This window comes from Geotrypetes seraphini, chromosome 14, assembly GCF_902459505.1.
Source record: "Geotrypetes seraphini chromosome 14, aGeoSer1.1, whole genome shotgun sequence".
In the NCBI taxonomy this organism is placed as follows: Eukaryota; Metazoa; Chordata; class Amphibia; order Gymnophiona; family Dermophiidae; genus Geotrypetes; species Geotrypetes seraphini.
In genome coordinates, this window is record NC_047097.1 from 7,777,260 (window position 1) to 7,797,281 (window position 20,022).

Sequence of the window (20,022 nt, forward strand, 5' to 3'; positions counted from 1 at the left end):
AAGGAGAAGGTAGTAGTCATCAGTGTTGAAAACAGTGGATAGATCAAGAAGGATGAGGATAGAGTAGTGGCCTTTGGATCTGGCCAGAAAGAGGTCATTGAGACTTTGGCAAGGGCAGTTTCAGTAGAGTACAGGGAGTGAAAGCCTGATTGTGGTGGGTCAAGGATGGTTAGGCATGATAGAAAGTCCAGGCAGTGGCGGTGATCAGCACATTCAAGTAGTTTGGATAAGAATGGGAGGAGGGAGATTGATTGATAGTTGGCAGGGCAGGTAGGGTCCAGTGAAGGTTTTATGAGGAGCAGTGTAATTATGACATGTTTGAAAGCATCGGGGACAGTTGCAGTGGAAAGTGATGAATTGAGAATATGACAGATAGAAGGGGTAATCGTAAGAGAGAGAGCATTGAGGAGTAGAGAGGTAGGAATCAGATCAGGGAGTAGGTAGTGAGTTTGGAAGAGGAAAAAAGATGTGCAGTTTCCTCTTCAGTGATTTTAGGGAAGGAAGAAAAGGAGGCAAGGACTGAGGGAGGACAGGGGGAGGGAGAGGTGGAGGTGGCTTGGTTGAGAAGTCAAGGTTAATTTTGTGGACCTTGTCATAGAAGTAATCAGCCATTTCAGAGGTAGCTTGGAATGATCACATAATACCAATATTGAAGCAACTACACTGATTGCCTATTCAAATGAGAATTGACTATAAAATCCTGACAATTATGCACCAGGTAATTTACGGGGGAGCCTCCTGGTATCTAATGCAGGTGTTGAAACAATACATTCCTCGCAGAGCTTTGAGATCTCAGTCTGCAGTGAGGTTATCAATTGAAGCACTTGGGGAGACACATTTGAAAACACAAATGGCAGCCATTTCAGTAGCAGGTCCACATCTGTGGAATGCATTACCAGGTTATCTGAGACTGTGTAGATCAGTGATCTCAATCTCAAACCCTTTGCAGGGCCACATTTTGGATTTGTAGGTACTTGGAGGGCCTCAGAAAAAAACAGTGAATGTCTTATTAAAGAAATGACAATTTTGCATGAGGTAGAACTCTTTACAGTTTATAAATCTTTCCTTTTGGGTTAGTCTTAATAATAATATTGTAATTTATAGCTAAAGAGACATATGATCAAGAAACTGTTTTATTTAACTTTTGTGATTATGATAAACATACCAAGGCCCTCAAAATAGTACCTGGTGGGCCACGAGTTTGAGACCACTGGTGTAGAGATAAGATGTTTTAAAAAAACAACTGAAAACTTATTTATTTGTTAAAGCCTTTCATTAGTTGGAGATTAAGAGGGCTATTTTAGAGCTTTTGTGCAGAGCATGCTTTTACTGTCCAATATGTTTATTGAGCTCAACACAAAAGATAAACATAAATTACACCTGATACAGAGAAGCTCAAGTTTCAACAATAACAAGATAATCCCCCCTCCCTTACCCTCAAGCTGTTAACTATAAAAAAGAGCCCAAGAGTTTGTCTTGATGGGCAACTATAACAATGGGCTGGATGGCCCAAGTAGTCACCCATGCGGAGACAGTTGCAAGGGCATTGGGGAGGAAGCAGGATAGGAGGTAGAAATTGTGAGTTTTGTAAAATTCCAATGTCTTGTAGCTCAGGGTGAAGCAATTGTTCATTGCTTAATGGTAGTCCCAAAAACAAAGCTGTGGCCTGAAAATTACCATCAATAAAGTGTCTGTTTTATTTATGGATAACATTAATGTACAGCGAGGGGGTTTTGTAATCATGGGGTGGGTGATGGGTTTGAGGAGACGACAACTGAGCCATTCCAGATCCATATGTTATAGAAAAATGAAGTTAAATTATACACAAAAACTCATGGAAAACCAAAAAGCGGCAAGCAGTTTAAGAGGCGACTCCAAGCTAAAGGAGTCACTTCACATTGGGCTCTCCCAATCCGCTTTGCCTTTCAATGTTCATCCACATTCCACAAGTTTTTTTGACACTGTATTTATTCAACCATACATTATTTTTCCTTGGTGCTGATGTTTCCAGTCTTTATTCAGTTGTTATCCATCAGGTTACTTTGTTCTGATACGCGTTAGGTATGTATTCCCGTCAAGATTCTTACTTTTGCATCTCACACATGGCTTCTGGTTCTCACTCACTTTACATCCATGTATATATGGAGTCATTTTTTGCACATTTCACTTGATTCACTTAAATTCACTATTATGCTTATATAACCACCAATTTCATGTTAATGTTCACCATCACTAGATTCAATTCATTGTAATATTATGTTGAAACAATTATTAATTTTATATAATGTTCACTATCAGATTCTAATCCTCACACATGATTGTTTCACATTAAGCTAATGAATGTTTCACTTTATCTTTTTCACACACTTATTTTAAATACACAAAGCGTCAATAATTTCATGCTGTCACCATTGTTACTCATACACATCTTTTCACACTAATCTCAATTTGCTCCTACTAGGACCCCTGAGGAAGGAGTGTTTCTTTGAAACATAGACTGTGTTGGGTCCGGTCTTATCAGTCCTTTTTGAAACAAACTGTTTTATGTTTTTTATAATTGTTAAATAAAGTCTTGGCGTCCTGTACATCATCACTACAGTTTCTGTTTTTTGTTCTTATTCAAGAATGGCTCCCAGATGCGCTGAAAAGAACGCCCCGGTAGAGAAGAAAAGTTGAAAATGTCTCTGCTTTCCCACATCTGTAGCGCAATCAGACAGCACCTCCAAAGAGAATAATCAGGAGCTTCCACCTCCAAGTGCATGCTTTTATTAGTTGTATGCTATTTTAGCAGATGAGCATAGAGTTGATGAGCAAGATTTTGACAAGACTATGTTGTCTTTATGTTATGTCAGTATGTATTTGAATATGTGCATTTTATTGTAATCCACTTAGGCACTAAGCAGAGAAGAAATTTTTAAAATAAATAAAATAGTCTGAGGGGAAATGATGGAGAGGTTGGAGGTGGGGGACACTTGAGCAAAGAGTTCAGCATGGCAAAGAACAAGGGTTGCAGCTGAGAGAGTCAGTCAGGCGGGCGTAGTAATCTTGTCTGGCAAGTAAGAGAGCAAACTGGAAGGAGGTCAGGAGGAATTTTAAGTGAATGAAGTCAGCATGGGTGTGGGATTTGAGCCAGAGATGTTCAGCAGACCTGGCACAGGAGCGTAAGTAGCGGATTTTCGGGTTCAGCCAGGGCTGGGGTTTGGCATGCCTTACAGAGTGAGGGGTGGGGGTGGGGAGCAAGGGTATCTAAAACTGAGGAGAGAGTAGTATAAGAGGAGACAGCTTCATTTACAGACTGGTGTAGTATAGTGGTAGAGAGGAGGGGTGAAATAGTGTTGGAGAGAGTGCAGGGTTCAATAGCCTGAAGATTCCTAAATGTATTGGTGGTGTTTGGCAGGGGAGGGTGGTGGCTTGTGGAAGTTATTAGATGGTGGTCAGAGAGTAGGAGAACTGTGGTGCCAAAATTTGTGATAGAGCAGTTCGAGGAGAGGACAAGATCAAGGCAGTAGCCATAGGGACAGTGGAGCAGAGTTGAAGATTGAATGAGGTTGTAAAGGCTAGAAGCATAGGAGTTGAAGGGGGTCATCAGCAAGAATGTTAAAATCACCAAGAATGAGGGAAGTAGATGAAGGATCAAGAAAAAAAGGAGAGCCAGGAGTCAAAGTCAGTGAGAAAAGAAGAAGGGGGCTAGAGGAGAAACTAGTCAGATGGAATGGACTTCGAAGGAAGAAAATTAGTACAATTAAGGTGGAAGAAGGGGTTGAAATCTACAAGAGGGTGAAGAGTAGCAGCCCAACACCACCTCTGTGACCAGCTGAATGAGGAGTATGGGAGAAAAGGTAACTTCTATGACAGAGATCTGGCCTTTCCTTTCCTCTTCTTCCCCCCCCCCTCCTTCCCCCACAGAAATGGATACTGAGGATCCTTGATACCAGAAATTGAACACTGGGCAGAGTGAATGGGCCATTTGGCTTTTTTCTGCTGTCGTTTTTCTATGTTTCTTGAGCAACCTAGCAGACATCACTTGACTGTATATACCTGAACCTCATATTTCTCATTTGTAGTTCAATTTCTAAGTCATAAATTGCTATTGTTTAGTGGGTGTAAGAAATGGGAGTTTGAGAACTTTTTGATTTCATAAATGCTTTCAGATCTTGAAATACAATGTTGAATTCTACCACCAGAATTTTTTCAGAAGTCACTATTTCTTCAAGTGTGTTTCAATGACTAAGAAGCCATTCTGTGAATTTCCCACTAGATTTTCTCAGATCATCAACTTAAAGCAGAGCTTCCATTCAGGGCCATGATCACCCAGTATCTATTTCTTAATGTTAACATTTTAACATAACATAACAGTTTATTTATATCCCGCAGGACCGTGAAGTTCTATGCGGTTTACAATGATTAAAAAATGCTACAAATTGAGTAGAACTAACAAAGTTAGAGATTGGTGAATAACAGTTCTAGAGATGTTGTGGGAGATTGTGCTATCAAAGTACTTCCGGAATAGATGTCTTTAGGTGTTTCCTAAATTCCCCGTAGTTATTAGCATGCATAAGTAATTGTTCCAGATCTTTTCCCCATAAGATAGAATGGATTTCAGATGAGTGTCTTTTTTTCAAAGCTTCTATCATGAAATGATACAAATATGATAAGAGAAGATGGAGTCAGTTCTGGAGTGAATGTGAATCCATGAAAAAGATTCAAGGTTTTGAAAATGGTAGAATATAACTGATGTCTGTCATGTTGAAGGATCTTGGTTTTGTGGTGCCATCTAGTGGCTCAGGCTAGCAACTGGATTTTTTTGGTTCAATAAAAAGAATCACGGCCTTGTCAGTCTATTGTAGAGTTTATCCAAATTTTGTGATCCTGAAAGTTCATACATCTTGGATGTCAGAAAAGATGACATGTCAAATATTGTGCTAAAGCTACTGTGAAGTAAATCCAGAGTGTTATGGACAATAGTACAGTAACATCACTGGGTCCATAAAAAACCTTTTGTAGATAAATGCACTATAATAACAAATCTTGCATACCTGATCTATTCAGGCTTTGTTCTAGATGGTATAGAATCTTATTTTTTTCTAACTGTACTTTTGATAAATCAGATGCCTGGAATTGTTTCTGTGTCATTTATCTGCTGTCATTTACTATGTTACTATGTTATGTGCCAATAAAATAAAACAAGTGGCAAAATATTGCCTTCTTTGGGAGTAGATATGTCTTGAAAAAATCCAATCTCTGAAGCATCGCCTTCCATGGGCCGCTCTGTTAATCATGAGCAACATGAGATTTGTCCAGCTGTCCCTCAAATTTTGAAAACTCTGATGTCCTGCTGGAAGGTGACGCTTCTGTTTCAGTCTGTTGAAGACTTAGGACAGGTTTTCTTCCAAGATCTGCTGCTACTTTGTACCATCCATTATTTATAAGCCTCCCTGTCTCTGCTGCTGCAAAGCATTCCCACAACATAATGCTGCCAACCTCATGCTTTTACTGTAGGGATGGTTTTTACCAGTGATGTGCTATGTTTGTTTACACTATTTGTTATCACTTAGTATGGAAACTGTAAAACCTCCTTCTCCTAAATGCTTCTTTCCAAATGCCATTTGGCATATCACATGGCTTTTTCTTTTTTTAAAGCAGTGGTGCTCACTTTTTGCCACCTTTTCCTACAAGCAAATTTTGTGGAATAATCTTGAAACTTGTGAACAGTTAATTTTGCTAATCTCAGAGACCTTCCTCTGCAGTTTCCTAATCCAGATAAGGTCTTGGTTGTGCCAAACTGTTTGGTATACGAGAGCTTGTACAGGTCCCTGAAACAGACACTGAAACGAGATGCTTGTTGGACTCACCTGAAGCAAGCCATCGTTCAACATTTAGCATTTACAGTTCAGCATTCAGATAAGTCTCATTATGGACAATTGTTAAATTCAAGTGAACATATATGTAATTAGTTTTACATTCTAGTGCCATTATTAACTTGGATACTGATTGATGGACACTGAGATATAGCACGTTTTGGACACTTTCTTTAGTGTTCTTGGTTTGACACAGGAAGGGGTAAAATGTGGACCTGACGGACCTCGCGGATCTAAAACCTCACGTCCTTAAAAATCTGAGGTCCGTGCCACTTGTAGTTAGTTTCTGGCTCTGACAGACCTCGATGACAATTTAGCGCTGATGAATCTGTCTTAGCTTAGGGAGGGAAAAGTATTAGGATCCGTCAGCACTAAAATGTCACCAAGGTCTGTCAGAGCCAGAGACTACTTTGCTGGCAATAATTGAATGTTTATAGAGCCCAGAAGGTTGGGCCGAGTCCCCGCCACTGGTATCTTTTCCAGGAGAGATTTTCTGCAAAAGTTCATTAAGGGGAATGGTTTTAGTCTCTGGCTCTGACAGACCTCGATGACATTGTAGCGCTGACGGATCCTAATACTTTTCCCTCCCTATGCTGAGACGGATCCGTCAGAGCTAAATTGTCATCGAGGTCTGTCAGAACCAGAAACTAACTACAAGGGGCACAGACCTCAGATTTTTAAGGACATGCGGTTTTAGATCCGCGAGGTCCATCAGGTCTGTGAGGTCCACGTTTTACCTCTTCCCGTTTGACACGCAGAAGTGTTGCTCACATTTAAGGAGAAAAAAATTAGTGATGTAACAGAAGCATTTGCTAATAGGGGATTTCCCCTCATGCAGCTATTATCATTAATTATATACCGATAGTCCCCAGGTTAAGAACGAGTTACATCAGGGGTGTCCAACCTTTTGGCTTCCCTGGGCCGCATTGGCCGAAAAAAATGTTTCTGGGGCCGCACAAATACGCAAACGCTGCAAGACAGAGGAAGGAGCTGGCAAGACAGTACACACCTGGGGGCAGCAGAGGAGAACACTACATCGCCCTCGACTGGGGCCACACAAAATACTTCACGGGGCCGTATGCGGCCCTCAGGCCACAGGTTGGACACCCCTGAGTTACATTTTTAAAGCTGTTCTTAAGTTGGACTTGTAGGTTTTAAGATTCTTGCTGCTTACTTCTGCTCCCAGCTGGCAAAGGGCCAACTGTCCCTAACAGTGGCCCCTCTATGTTACAGCTTGCATAACCACACACTGTTCTCAATGTGGCCATGCATCATTCCTGAATCTGCTACAGGAGAAGTGGAGTCTAGGTCACTGGAAATACTGCTCAGTGAAATCAAATGAAGCTGCAACCATGTTCTTAAGTACGAGTTGTACTTAAGTTGGGCATCTGTAACTCAGGGACTTCCTGTATGTGATTTATCCTGAGTCTATTCATATACATTTTTTGATAGGAGCCTGTAGTTTGGCTATTTGCTTACTACTCCTAGAAGGAATTCCTTGAGATCCAAGGGATATTCAGACACACTTTTCTGTATGACCTTGCCCTGGTTCATACTTTCTGAATAGTTTTATCCTGCAGTTTGTTCAGCATGTTTAGAATTTGACCTCGCTTTTACTTATTGAATTGTTGAAATAAAAGAAAAACTGCATATCATAAAAGTATGCTCAGTTATGACAATCTAATAATGTAATACAAAGAGAAATACTAACCTCTTAATTGGAAGGCAGCATCCCATACATCGTGAAATCACAACAAGGAAGAGGCAAAGTCATAGTGAAACAGAAAGGTCTATCTCAAGACTAACAAAGGTGCTCAGGTCTTATTGTATGCTACCAGGAAATGGAATTTATTAGCTGCTACCCACGTATACTGAGTTGGCAGAATCTTGCACGCATATGTTTAACAGCTATTGTTCAAACTATTTCTTCACTCTTACCATATGCAATCAAGTTCACAATGAATGCCACCCTGAGAACTCCCCAGATTCAGTTATTCAACACTGCTCATTGAAACTTGATTGCATATGGTAAGAGTGAAGAAATAGTTTGAAGATTTGCCATACTGCCATTTTGATTAATTGGATAACAGCTACTGTAACATAGAAACATAATGGCAGATAAAGGCCAAATGGCCCATCTAGTCTGCCCATCCGCAGTAACCATTATCTCTTTCTCTGAGAGATCCCACATGCCTATCCCAGGCCTTCTTGAATTCAGACTCAGTCTCTGTTTCCACCACCTCTTCCAGGAGACTGTTACACGCATCTACCACCCTTTCCGTAAAAAAGTATTTCCTCAGATTACTCCAGAGCCTATCACTTCTTAACTTCATCCTATGCCCTCTCATTGCAGAGTTTCCTTTCAAATGAAAGAGACTCAACTCAAACACATTTATATTACATAGGTATTTAAACGTCTCTATCATATCTCCCCTTTCCCGCCTTTCCTCCAAAATATATAGATTGAGATCTTTAAGTCTGTCCCCATACACCTTATCACGAAGGCTACACACTATTTTTGTAGCTCCATCCTTTTTATATCTTTTTGAAGGTGCGGCCTCTAGAATTGTACATACAATATTCTAAATGAGGTCTCATCAGAGTCTTATACAGAGGCATCAATACCTCCTTTTTCCTACTGGCCATATCTCTCCCTATGCAACCTAGCATCCTCTAGCTTTCGCTGTCACCTTTTCAACCTGTTTGGCCACCTTAAGATCCTCACATGCAATCACAACCAAGTCCCGCTCTTCCGTCGTACACATAAGTTCTTCACCCAGTGGCGTACCAAGGGGGGGGGGCGGGAGGGGCGGTCTGCCCCGTGTGCCAGCCCTGAGGAGGTGCTCCCGGCCTTGCCGTTCAGTCCCCCCCACCCCCGAAGGACCGCTCGCCCCCCTGGCCTCCCCACACCACCTATGAAGCAGCCGCAGCAGGATCGCGACGTCAGCGATCCCTGCACTGCTTCGGCGCTGCTTCCTTCGCTGCGGTCCCGCCCCTCCTCTGACGTCAGAGGAGGGGCGGAACCATGGCGCAGGAAGCAGCGCCGAAGCAGCGCAGGGATCACTGATGTTGCGATCCTGCTGCTTCATAGGTGGTGCGGGGAGGCCAGGGGGGCGAGCGGTCCTTCGGGGTGGGTCGGGGCATCAGGCCTTCAGGGTGGGGTGGGCGGGCAGGCAGGCAGGCTTTCAAGGGGGAGGGGGGTGACAGGCAGGCAGGCAGGCAGGCCTTCAAGGGGGGACAGGCCTTCAAGGGGGGGGACAGGCAGACCTTCAAGGGGGGAGGCAGGCCTTCAAGGGGGGGACAGGCCTTCGGGGGGTGTGCAGACCTTCAAGGGGTGCAGGCCTTCAAGGGGGAGGGACAGGCCTTTAAGGGGGGGCAGGCAGGCCTTCAAGGGGGGGACAGGCCTACAAGGGGGTGGGACAGGCCTACAAGGGGGTGGGACAGGCCTTCAAGGGGGGGACAGGCCTTCAAGGGGGGGACAGGCCTTCGGGGGGGTGCAGGCCTTCGGGGGGGTGCAGGCCTTCAAGAGGAGGGGACAGGCCTTCAAGGGGGGGATAGGCAGGCAGGCCTTCAAGGGGGGGACAGGCCTACAAGGTGGGACAGGCCTTTGGGAGGACCCTGGTTTAGAAGTACACGGAGGGAAGGGGGTGTTCAAAGAGACGTGCATATGCCAAACTTTGGGGGGGGGAAGAAATAATGGGTCTGAAAATAGAGGAGAGGGAGAGAGATGATGGACCATAGGATTTAGGGAGGGAAGGAACAGAAAGGGAGAGAAATTGGACACAAGGGATGGTGTGGAGGAGTGATAGAGATACTGGATAGGAGGGTAATTGGGAAAAGAAAGGGAGAGATGGTGGACCCTGGGGTGGTGGGGAAGGAGGGAGAGATGCAGGATGAAAGGGTAGTTAAGAAAAAGTGGATCTGTGGAGGGAGATGAAAAAAAGGAAAGATACCAGACTTCCTGGGGAGGGAAGGGAAATGGAAAGGGAGGACAGAGTTGTCAGATGGATGGTTAGCATGCAGAAAGAAGAAAGAAGGAGACCCTGGCAAGCAAGTTATCAGAAGAAAACCAGAGCCTTGGACCAACAAGATTTGAAATATAACAAGACAACAAAAGGTAGAAAAATTAATTTTATTTTCTGTTTTGTGATTACAATATGTCAGATTTGAAATGTGTATCTTGCCAGAGCTGGTGTTGGACTGCAAACGTGAGCTAGGATTTAACAGAGAGAGGAAAAGTCCTTTTTGTTTCTTTATTTTATTTACACCACAGCGCCAGTGTGGTTAGGAGAAGCCAAAGGGGGTGGAAAAGCTATAAAACCCACCAGGAGTTTTGAAAAAAATCACCCAACTGGGCAGGAAAATCGAATTCAAAAACCAATTCAATAGGCTGAATCGAATCGAAATTTTTTTTCCTGAATCTGGCAGCATTAGTTTGCGCTACTGTCTTAGACTTTAGGACCTGGGATTGGGGAGAGATGGCATCCTCAGTACTTTATAATGCAAGTGAAACGAGGATTTGGTCAGACTTTTGAAGGGTCTGCAGAAAAAAAATATCGTATAGGCCGGGGACATGAAACAGCAGGAAATGGGAACTTTTCTTCCTTCTATTTTTGTGAATGGAAAGGCTGAGGATGTCAGAGAGTTCAGTTAAAATATGTGCTTTATAAGAAAATATAATAATGTGTTTTATAAAGCTTTTAGCATAACTGGCCTACCCAGTGAGGTGTTCCTAGTGGTGGTGGTGGCAAACATAGAAACATAGAAAAAGACGGCAGATAAGGGCCGCGGCCCATCTAGTCTGCCCACCCCAATGACCCTTCCCTATTTAACTCTGTGCAGAGATCCCACGTGACAATGTGTTGAGAGGAAGAGGTGGTCTGGGAAATTCTGCTGAGCAAACTCCGGGCCCATTTCCACCCCCCAGTTAGTCCACTCCACTCAACTGGTTCACACACTGAGTGGGTCTTTGGGTGTTGTTTTGGAATCTCTTCCAGTGGTTTATCAGTATCTCCTTCTGGTCCAAGGAAGGAAACTTTGTTATCCTTAGCATTGACCTACAGAATATGTTTGTAACAGCGCTGCTTGTGTGGCATTAGGCTATGTAGTGATCGAAAGAAAAAAAACAGACCTTTGCACATTTTTGCACTATATGGTGGGTGTATGAGGAGATTCACATTTCCTGCACAGCTAAGTCCATGTGAAGTTACCTTGTGCTGTATTTGACATCTAGCAAGGTCTCTGTTTGAAAGGAAAGATCTAAACTTAAAAATGAAGTGGCCAGAAGTTATGGTAAAAGCAGATAGTGTAGCTGGTTTTAAGAAAGATTTGGACAAATTCCTGGAGGAAAAGTCCATAATCTGTTATTAAGACACGGGGGAAGTATCTGCTTGCCCTGGATCGGTAGCATGGAATGTTGCTACTCTTTGGGTTTTGACCAGGTATTAGTGTCCTGGATTGGCTACCATGAGAATGGGCTACTGGGCATGATGGACCATTGGTCTGACCCAGTTAGGCTATTCTTATGTTATGTTCTCATCTGTAGGGGCCTTTGTTTTCACTTCTTATTTTAATGTATTTTTTTTCTGGGAACTTATCAGTGTTTTTTATAATGGGAACAAAAATGGAAGAGAATTAATGTGTGTGGGATGAGGGGGTAACTAATTTTTTCAGCTAAATAATTCAATCCATCTCAAACAGACATAGGAGAACTCACGCACCATTCACACACCCTCCAACCAAAAACGTCAAAAGAAAAAAACTGTTCGACAACCTCCTAGCCTTTCGAGCTGCAACACTCGACCCCCAACTCTACAACCAATTGACATCGACCACAGACTGCAAAACCTTCAAAAAGAAATAAAAACCCTTCTATTCAAAAAACACATAAAACCGAACTAACACAATCAGAACTGTCCCAAGCATCACCTGCAAATACTCCATATGTACTTCTGATGTCATGACAATTCAGACATAATTTATGCTATGTTATGTTTGGAATATAAGAAAATTTTTGCTGCCTGTTTCTATTCTGACCATATATTCCGTTTCATGGTCATTACAAAAAATATTTTTTTACATGGGGGGGTGTCAAAAAATGATGGGCCCCGGGTGCCACATACCCTAGGTACGCCACTGTCTTCACCCCTAAACTGTACCATTCCCTCAGGTTTTTGCAACCCAAATGCATGTTGTTTCACACCATCCAGCGTGTCTATTCTATTGCAGATTTTGGTATCATCCACAAAGAGGCAAATCTTACCCGACAATTCTTCAGCAATATCGTTTATAAAAAAAATGAACAGGCCCAAGAACAGAACCTTGAGGCACACCCTTGGGTTTTCCAATTACATAGGGATGGAGAACAGCAGATCACAAAAACAGACATATAGAACTTCAAATAATTTTATATTGCATACTTCAGAGATTAAAATACAGAAGCCTGATGTGGCCATGCTTCGTCCAAAAACAGGGTGTGGAGGGAAAATCACAAAAATATAATATGTAAACAAGTAATAAAACATTAAGATTTCATTCATATATAAGACAGATGTATTTTCAAAGCACTTGGACTTACAAAGTTACATAATAACCTATGGAATTTTGTAAGTTCAAGTGCTTTGAAAATGTGTCCTGTGGTAACATAGTATCAAAACTACTGGAACATATATAATAAAAATATAAAAAACAGTGCTGCTATTAATAGATATCACAGACATAAAAAATTCATATATAGGGCATACTTAATTATATATAAGACAGGCTGTGTGATAGTGTGCCAATCATTACTCAATATAATCTGGTAAATAATGAGGTAATCATTGTCACATATCCAGAAATAAAATTTGAACAGCACTTCCTTCTGGCAAACTAGTCCTCACAATTAAAAAAAAAGATTGTTAAAGAAGATTAAGATCAAATTAAAAGCACAGAAACCAAAGTACAGTATCAACTGCTTAAAGCCGAGTAATTCACAAGTGCCTTCTCTAGGACAGCATTGCAACATAGGTGCATGTAGTACAGTCAAGCATATATGCATCTAATAGAGGTCAAAGGTCCTGCAAAATATATAGAAAAACTCATTAATTGTGAAGTAAAAGTAAAACAATCCTTTGTTCAGCAGAGATCCCAACCTCTCTCGGTCTATGCTTTCCAGTTATGAAGTAAGGATAAGTTTGAGTGCCAGTGTGATTAGGTGGTCAGATAGGTGATATTGATGAAAGGGCATGTCCTGATCAAGTTCTGATTACTTCTTCAGGGTGAGGGCTTCAGTTATTAACAATACAAGTCCTGAGCCTATCACCTCTTACCTTCATCCTATGCCCTCTCATTCCAGAGCTTCCTTTCAAATGAAAGAGACTGGTATTTAAACATCTCTATCATATCTCCCCTCTCCCGCCTTTCCTCCAAAGTACTGTATGCAGATTCAGATCTTTAAGTCTGTCCCCATTGCGAAGACCATGCACCATTTTATGAGGTCTCACCAAAGTCTTATACAGGGGCATCAATACCTCCTTTTTCCTACTGGCCATACCTCTTCCTATGCACCCTAGCATCCTTCTAGCTTTCGCTATCACCTTTTCAACCTGTTTGGCTACCTTAAGATCATCACATACAATCACACCCAAATCCCACACTTCTATTAGAACAGCACGGAGAGTGTGGTGGTCTGATCTAAATGGGGACTTTCCTTGAAACAGCTATTTGCGAAATGCGATTCACTTCGGAGTCCCTCTCTGCTGCAAATTAAGATAAGTGCTTTTGGCATAATATTAATCTTATAAGATGTATGACTAATTTTTGACCGATGAGGAGGCTTGGTACAATATCATTGAATTGTACATGAAATAGATAATTCAAGTGTAGCCCTGAAGACAAGTGAAGAAATGAAAGAGTATGGGAAAATTTGAATTTACAAATGAAATATGAAGTTATTTATTTATTGAAGCAAATTAATACGAAGAAGAATGTGGAAAGAATGAATTAAATAATATGAATTTGAGTGTTGCATCAGTTGGAGAATGACCCAATTGTAGACATACTTAGGGGAGGAGTTAGGGTGGAGGATGGGCAGCATCACAAAGGACTCACAGGTTTTAAAATACACACCTATGTGCATACTTCAGCTGCAAATATTTACATCAGTTCCTAAACTAGTGTTAAGTGTACATAGAGGGATTTTAGCATCTAGCGGCTGCTTTGGTATATGTATCTTCATTACCATTTTTAGCTAAGATATTTGAGACGGTTGTGTTTAATCAATTATTAAATTTTATTGATAGAAATAATCATCTAAATTCATTACAATTTGGTTTTCAGTTATATCATAGTACTGAAATACTGTTGTTAAATGTAAAAGGCCAAAAAAAATCTCAATTAGGGTCAAGATGTAACTTGTCTCATGGTCTATTTTGTCTAATATATATATATATATATATATAATAGGTGTTGTCTTAGCATCTTGACCTTGGCAATCCATTATACAATTAACTCTTAATGTAAGTAAAAGCTTGTGTATTGTTTCAGATCTCCTGAGTCTATGCTGTACAAGTCCAAGGAAACAGAAGCAGCTCTTTAGACTGGGGCTCAGATGCTAACAAGAGCTACTGCATCCCCAAATTACTATGAGGGACCCTTAGCCAGCTGGGCTATTGGGAAATCTACAATGACTATGCATGAGATAGATTTGCTTGCATTTCTCCCATTGTATGCAAATCCCTCTTTCACATTCATTGTGGTTGTTCTGAAAACCTCACTGGAATAGGGTCCCCCAGAACATCTGCTGTAAAGGGTATTTTTAGATTTTGCCTTTTTTTTTTTTTATAACACTTCAATTACATAATTGGTGATAAGGAAAAAATGTATCTTCAAATCACACCAGTGTTGACTGTAAGCTTTGGAAGCTGGGATGCATTGCCTTATGTGCGAGGAAGGAACTTCTCAAAACATTTTATATCCTGGGGAATCTTATATTCAGGTAAAAATGAGGGAGGAACAGTGGCCCCATGTTGATATGAAATGTACATAACCTTTGATAAATGTCAGCAATAAATATTGTAAAAGTGCATATTTTACAATGTAAATTTTCTTCTTGATTTTCCTTTATATTTGGTCCTAGACCCTCCAGGAATGTGGAGTTCAGTTAGACATTAACCCCTTTTAAGTCTTCTTTACTGAAGTTGAGTCCTTAAGTGTGCTTATACTGTTTCAAGGGCTATCTTCTTTTTCATTTTCCATTCTATAAAATGGAAATTATTAATAAAATAAGTCAGGGACATAGAAAAGGAATTTCCTGCTAATCCTAAGTCCAGTAAGTCTTGACCTTCAGTTTGTCATGAGTCTGTAGTGAAGGGATCTAGAGAAGGCTCACCTGCATATAAAAACACAATTGAAAAATTCAGACTGAGACATTAGAACAAAGCAGAAAATATTTTCAAATTGTATATATTAAGAAAGACAAGAATTGTTAAACTGGGCCAGAAGTGTGGCTGTCAGTACTTCTTTCAGTACGTTCCTAAAGGTCTTTTTCAAGACTACCTGAAATAGAGATACCACTGTATTATCCTGTTATCAGTTTGTTATGTCCCCTGAGGAAGGCAGTGTTCAGCTGAAACCAGGATCCTAGTTGGGACTTCCCATAGGAACATTCAATAAAATTCCTTGTGTTGTATTGTAACATCGGTTTTGCCTTTCTTTTGTTTTGCATCTAGTCAAGCAGCCCATATCTCCTAGTGAACTTCATACATAGCACAAATGGGTTTGTGTACAGCATATATTGATTCATCCTTTGTCCTGTGTGTCTGTCATAATTATTTATTTATTTTATTTTATTTTTTTAATTTTTTATTCATTTTAAAGCACATTCAATAAGTGAAAAGAGAATGAATTTATTTATTTTATTTTAAAAATTTCTAGACCGTTTTATATCAAAATGGTTTACAAAATGGTTACATATATAAAATGTTAAAACAAATCAGGACAAGTAGAAACAGACAGAATTAATTCTTACAACAGTAATGATCAATACTCAGAAAAATGCATCAACAAATAATTGTGTTTTTAACAGTTTTCTAAACTGATTGTAATATTTAATTATGTAAGTTTTTTTTTTTTTTTACCCTAATAGTTGTTTGTCCACTAACTTGTGGCTTTTTAAGTTGTTCATCGCTTAGAAAGTTTGTATAAGCGATTCATCAAATGGTAATAAAACTTGAACTTGAAACTCTTTTGAGCAGGGACCATCTGTTGCATGTTTAATGTACAGCGATGTGTACATCTGGAAGCACTCTAGAAATGGTACTGTTGATTATCACATTTGTCATATCACATGCTTCCAGATTTTTATAGTGATGCTTTTAGGATGAAGGGGCACCAAACCTAGGATGATATTGTTAATGTATGATTTACAAGGTTGATCAATTGCTCTTTATCAATGGGCCATTTACCATTTGCACTGAAACAGCTGAGTGTTTGCCTAATGTTAAAGAGCAAGGGGATGAAATCTATGTGCTGGTCTCTCTCTTCATTACTGTTTATAGCAAAGGTATTTGAAGGAGTTATATTAAATTAATTATTAGATTTTATTGATAGAAATAATCTTCTGGATCCATTTCAATTTGATATAATATCTAAACACTTATCTACATTCAGCAAAGCCTTTTGTAAAATATTGACCAGAAATGTAACATCTAGGTTGGGACGTCCACATTTCTCGTGTAAAAATGGAGCCTATGATGTAGTAAGCATTTGAATTGTTTTCCTCAGCTTCCCTGTCAGATCAGTTCAAAACCTGTGAATATGTCCTTTGACCAGTGGGTGGAGACAGAGAAACAAAGTAGTTCTGCATGATTGACCCCTAAGGGCACCATACAGCCTTAGAATACTCAGTATTTCTTCATTTCAAGTGGATGGAATGGACAGACTGCAGCTTCTGGACTGTTTCTGAGAAGGTTCTTGCTCAGTTGGAGAAATGGGCATCAATTGAGCAGAGAGATACCACACTTGAGGTTTTAAACTCCATTATAAGAAAAGAAAAAAAAAAGGACATAAAGCAATTCAATTAGACCTGGTTCAGGGATACTACTTGGAGGAGTCCACATTTTTCTCCTCCTTCCCTCTCCCTTATTCACCCCTGTTTTCTTCTTTTCCCCTGGAAGAGGTTTGAATAATTGGAAGGGAAGTTGTTTCTTCGCATCAGAAGAGCTTCAAGCTGCAGTGTTTGTTCTGGGATGTACTGATTGGAAGAAACAGGTGGGAATTTGCACCTGCACTGCAAAACGGGATGTTTTGCTGTTTTGTTTTGTTTTTTATTAGTCCTGAGGGAGCTTGTGTGAGAGGCCAAATGTGGGAAGGGGTAAAACACGGACCTGATGGACCTGGCGGATCTAAACCCACACGGCCTTAAAAATCTGAGGTCCGTGTCCGTGCCACTTGTAGTTTCAGTCTCTGACAGACCTCTATGAGATTTTAGCGCTGACGGATCCGTCTCGCCATAGGGAGGGAAAAGTATTAGGATCCGTCAGTGCTAAAATCTCATAGAGGTCTGTCAGAGACTGAGGCCTGCATTTTACCCCTTCCCCAAGAAAGGCAGAGCTGAGGGATACATCGAGCAATTCAGAGGAAGAAATGCAGCCGAGGCTCTGCCTCGATCCTCAGACTGAACCCAGGCAGCACCCAGCAACGTTTGGAGACTTCTTTTCCATAACGCATGTCCCAAACCTTTGTCCCCACTCTCTTGGCTTCTGCTCTGCCGCTCCAGCACTAGTCTCTGGCTCTGACAGACCTCGATGAGATTTTAGCGCTGATGGATCCTAATACTTTTCCCTCCCTATGCTGAGACGGATCTGTCAGCGCTAAAATCTCATCATCAAGGTCTGTCAGAGACTGAAACTACAAGTGGCACGGACACGGACCTCAGATTTTTAAGGCCATGTGGGTTTAGATCCGTGAGGTCCGCGTTTTACCCCTTCCCACCAAATATTTAGAATGCCAGCAGAGCTTATTTCAGAGCAACTAGGCTGAAGCAATGGCCTTTCATGCCAGCTCACCCATACTCCTAAAGCAATTTTCAGGGCATAATTCTGGATGAAGGCCTTGACAGAGGGGGATAACTGAAAGGAGTCTGTATTCTTCCCTCTCCTCCCCCACTGATTTCTTTTCTCTCCAAGCAAACAGGAGCTAGGTGGGCTGATACAATCTGAGGAGGTTTCGCCCCTAGCCAAAACCAAAGTTGGAGTGGTTCCCCAGACTGAGCCAATGTCTACTCTATGCAGTAAGATTAAGACCTTGTATTAAAAAGTTTGTAAGTAAAACACATCAGGTCTCTGTTAGAAAAATTGGAAAATTCATGAAAGCTACATATCTTCACTCAATCATGGCTGCGCCTACATGGTTCCAGTTATCTACTGCGTTAATAATTCAGCAGGAGGTGTAATTTGCATATCAGAGATCCACTCTGCTCCCCACTCCATTCCAGTTAAGGGAGCAACAGCGAGAACAGACTGCAGAACTAGCTCTCTGTCCCTATTACACTAGTGAAGCTTCCCAAAGAGCCTTTAAGACCAGATTAGACTTAGAGGGTGATCAAAATTGGGGGTTTGGTTGTGACTGAAAATGAATCTGTGGCTGAAATTCATTGATTGGTTTCAGCCGGCTGAAACTGAAAGTGTCCTACCCCCACTGATGCCACAAGCCTATCTTTCTAGGTCAGTCTCTCCCCCCCACCCACCCCCACCCCTAAAAAACAACAACAACCCCAAAAATCTTCTGGGCCACCTCACACAGTTGCCAAGGGAAGCTGTGGCTGCCATTTTCACTACACAGTGAGCAGGAGCAGGAGTGACTTCATATCACTCCTACTTTGAAGAGGCCATTAGACCTCCAGGATTTTCAGAAGCTCATGCATGTGTGAAAAGGGATTTGGTAAAATGCACAAATCCCTCTTCTATGTATGTCCCTGATAGGGGGCACAGTGGTAAGTACACATGTGTCTTATGTTTATCTATCTATGAGAAAGAGCACAATAGAAACACATCATGTACCTGTGAGTTGGCCACAGTGATAAATGTGCCTACTTTTTGTGGGACCGTGTGACATGGTTTCTTTGCAGAATCATCAGTTGCTGTTCCAGATGAAATATGCGAAATGCTAGATAAAATGAAGACACCACTAAGATGCAAGCACTGTAATCAAAGAAAGAGAGGAACTGCTATTAGCCAGGTTTGGAGTGGAGAAGCTGCAGCCACTAGGAGACTGATCCCTGCCAGATAGGATGGGCTGCCCAAGTCTCTTAAACATGGCCTTTCAAGTGACTTCATTCCAAGACTTCATAAGTATACATGATCTATTGATCTACCGACTAGAATATTGAACTTTGACCTAGGAAAGTTCATGAGGCCTGAATTCAAGGCTCTCTTGTGCTATAGAAACTATATGGTCTTGGCAAGGTCTTGGGCAACTCATTCTGAATTCCTGCCATTTCCATGCCATGGTTGAAAACAGGGGCAATTTTCAGCTAAATGGCCTCCGTTTAAAGATTTCTATGTAAGTTATAGAAATATCTTCAAGCATACTATTAGCTAATTTATTCATAATAAGTTGGACTGCTGAATATGTGGTCCTAAACGTAAACAGATAGATTACATTTAGGACTTCTATTTATGCAGTTTATTTATATGGATGATTTTATCTAGATAGTGATTGAATATTTCTGCTTTGTGAATAAATTTAGGCCTTTTCTTTGGAATGCCTCTAGCCTCTCCCCAATTAAATGAATACATAAAGAGAATAATTTTATAACTGGGCACCTATTGCAAGACAGCAAAAACACACCTGTTTTCTTTACATAATGTTATTATAATTGGCCAAAAACACACCTTCTTTTATGATGCAATCACGTACACAGCACTATAGCTGATATAAAGACCACATCTCTATTTTGTAAGACTGGGCCTAAATTATAGTATTCTAGAATGCAGGTGCATACTTGCTGAAAGGACACATTTGAAAGGACAAATTTGAAGTGTTCTGTCTCTGTCTGTGCTGGGGGGCTCAAACACAGACAGTGTTTGTGTTTGTTCTCTTGATGTTCTGGGAAAAGGCCATTTAATCTTGTTAATGAAGTTAGCTGTTTGAGACAATTGAGGTTCGACACCCCCCCCCCCCC

The 20,022-nt window shown here is 41.0% G+C and overlaps 1 protein-coding gene across 5 annotated transcripts in view; it reads right to left on the reverse strand.

Moving 5' to 3' along the window:
• Window positions 1–14,667: 14,667 nt before the first annotated feature.
• Window positions 14,668–20,022, reverse strand: part of GRAMD2A (GRAM domain containing 2A) — a 66,020-nt gene continuing 60,665 nt past the window's right edge. For 2 of the 5 annotated variants that reach the window (XM_033920638.1, XM_033920636.1), the window contains 2 exons: window positions 18,899–19,039; window positions 14,668–15,228 (listed from right to left, as the gene is read on the reverse strand). In XM_033920638.1, coding sequence (XP_033776529.1) covers window positions 18,928–19,039 — 112 coding nt within the window. In that variant the 3' untranslated portion in view covers window positions 14,668–15,228; window positions 18,899–18,927. Of the gene's footprint in view, window positions 15,229–16,781; window positions 16,873–18,898; window positions 19,040–20,022 lie in introns of those variants that run through there. The other 3 variants (XM_033920637.1, XM_033920639.1, XR_004536987.1) reach the window with 3 other exon arrangements.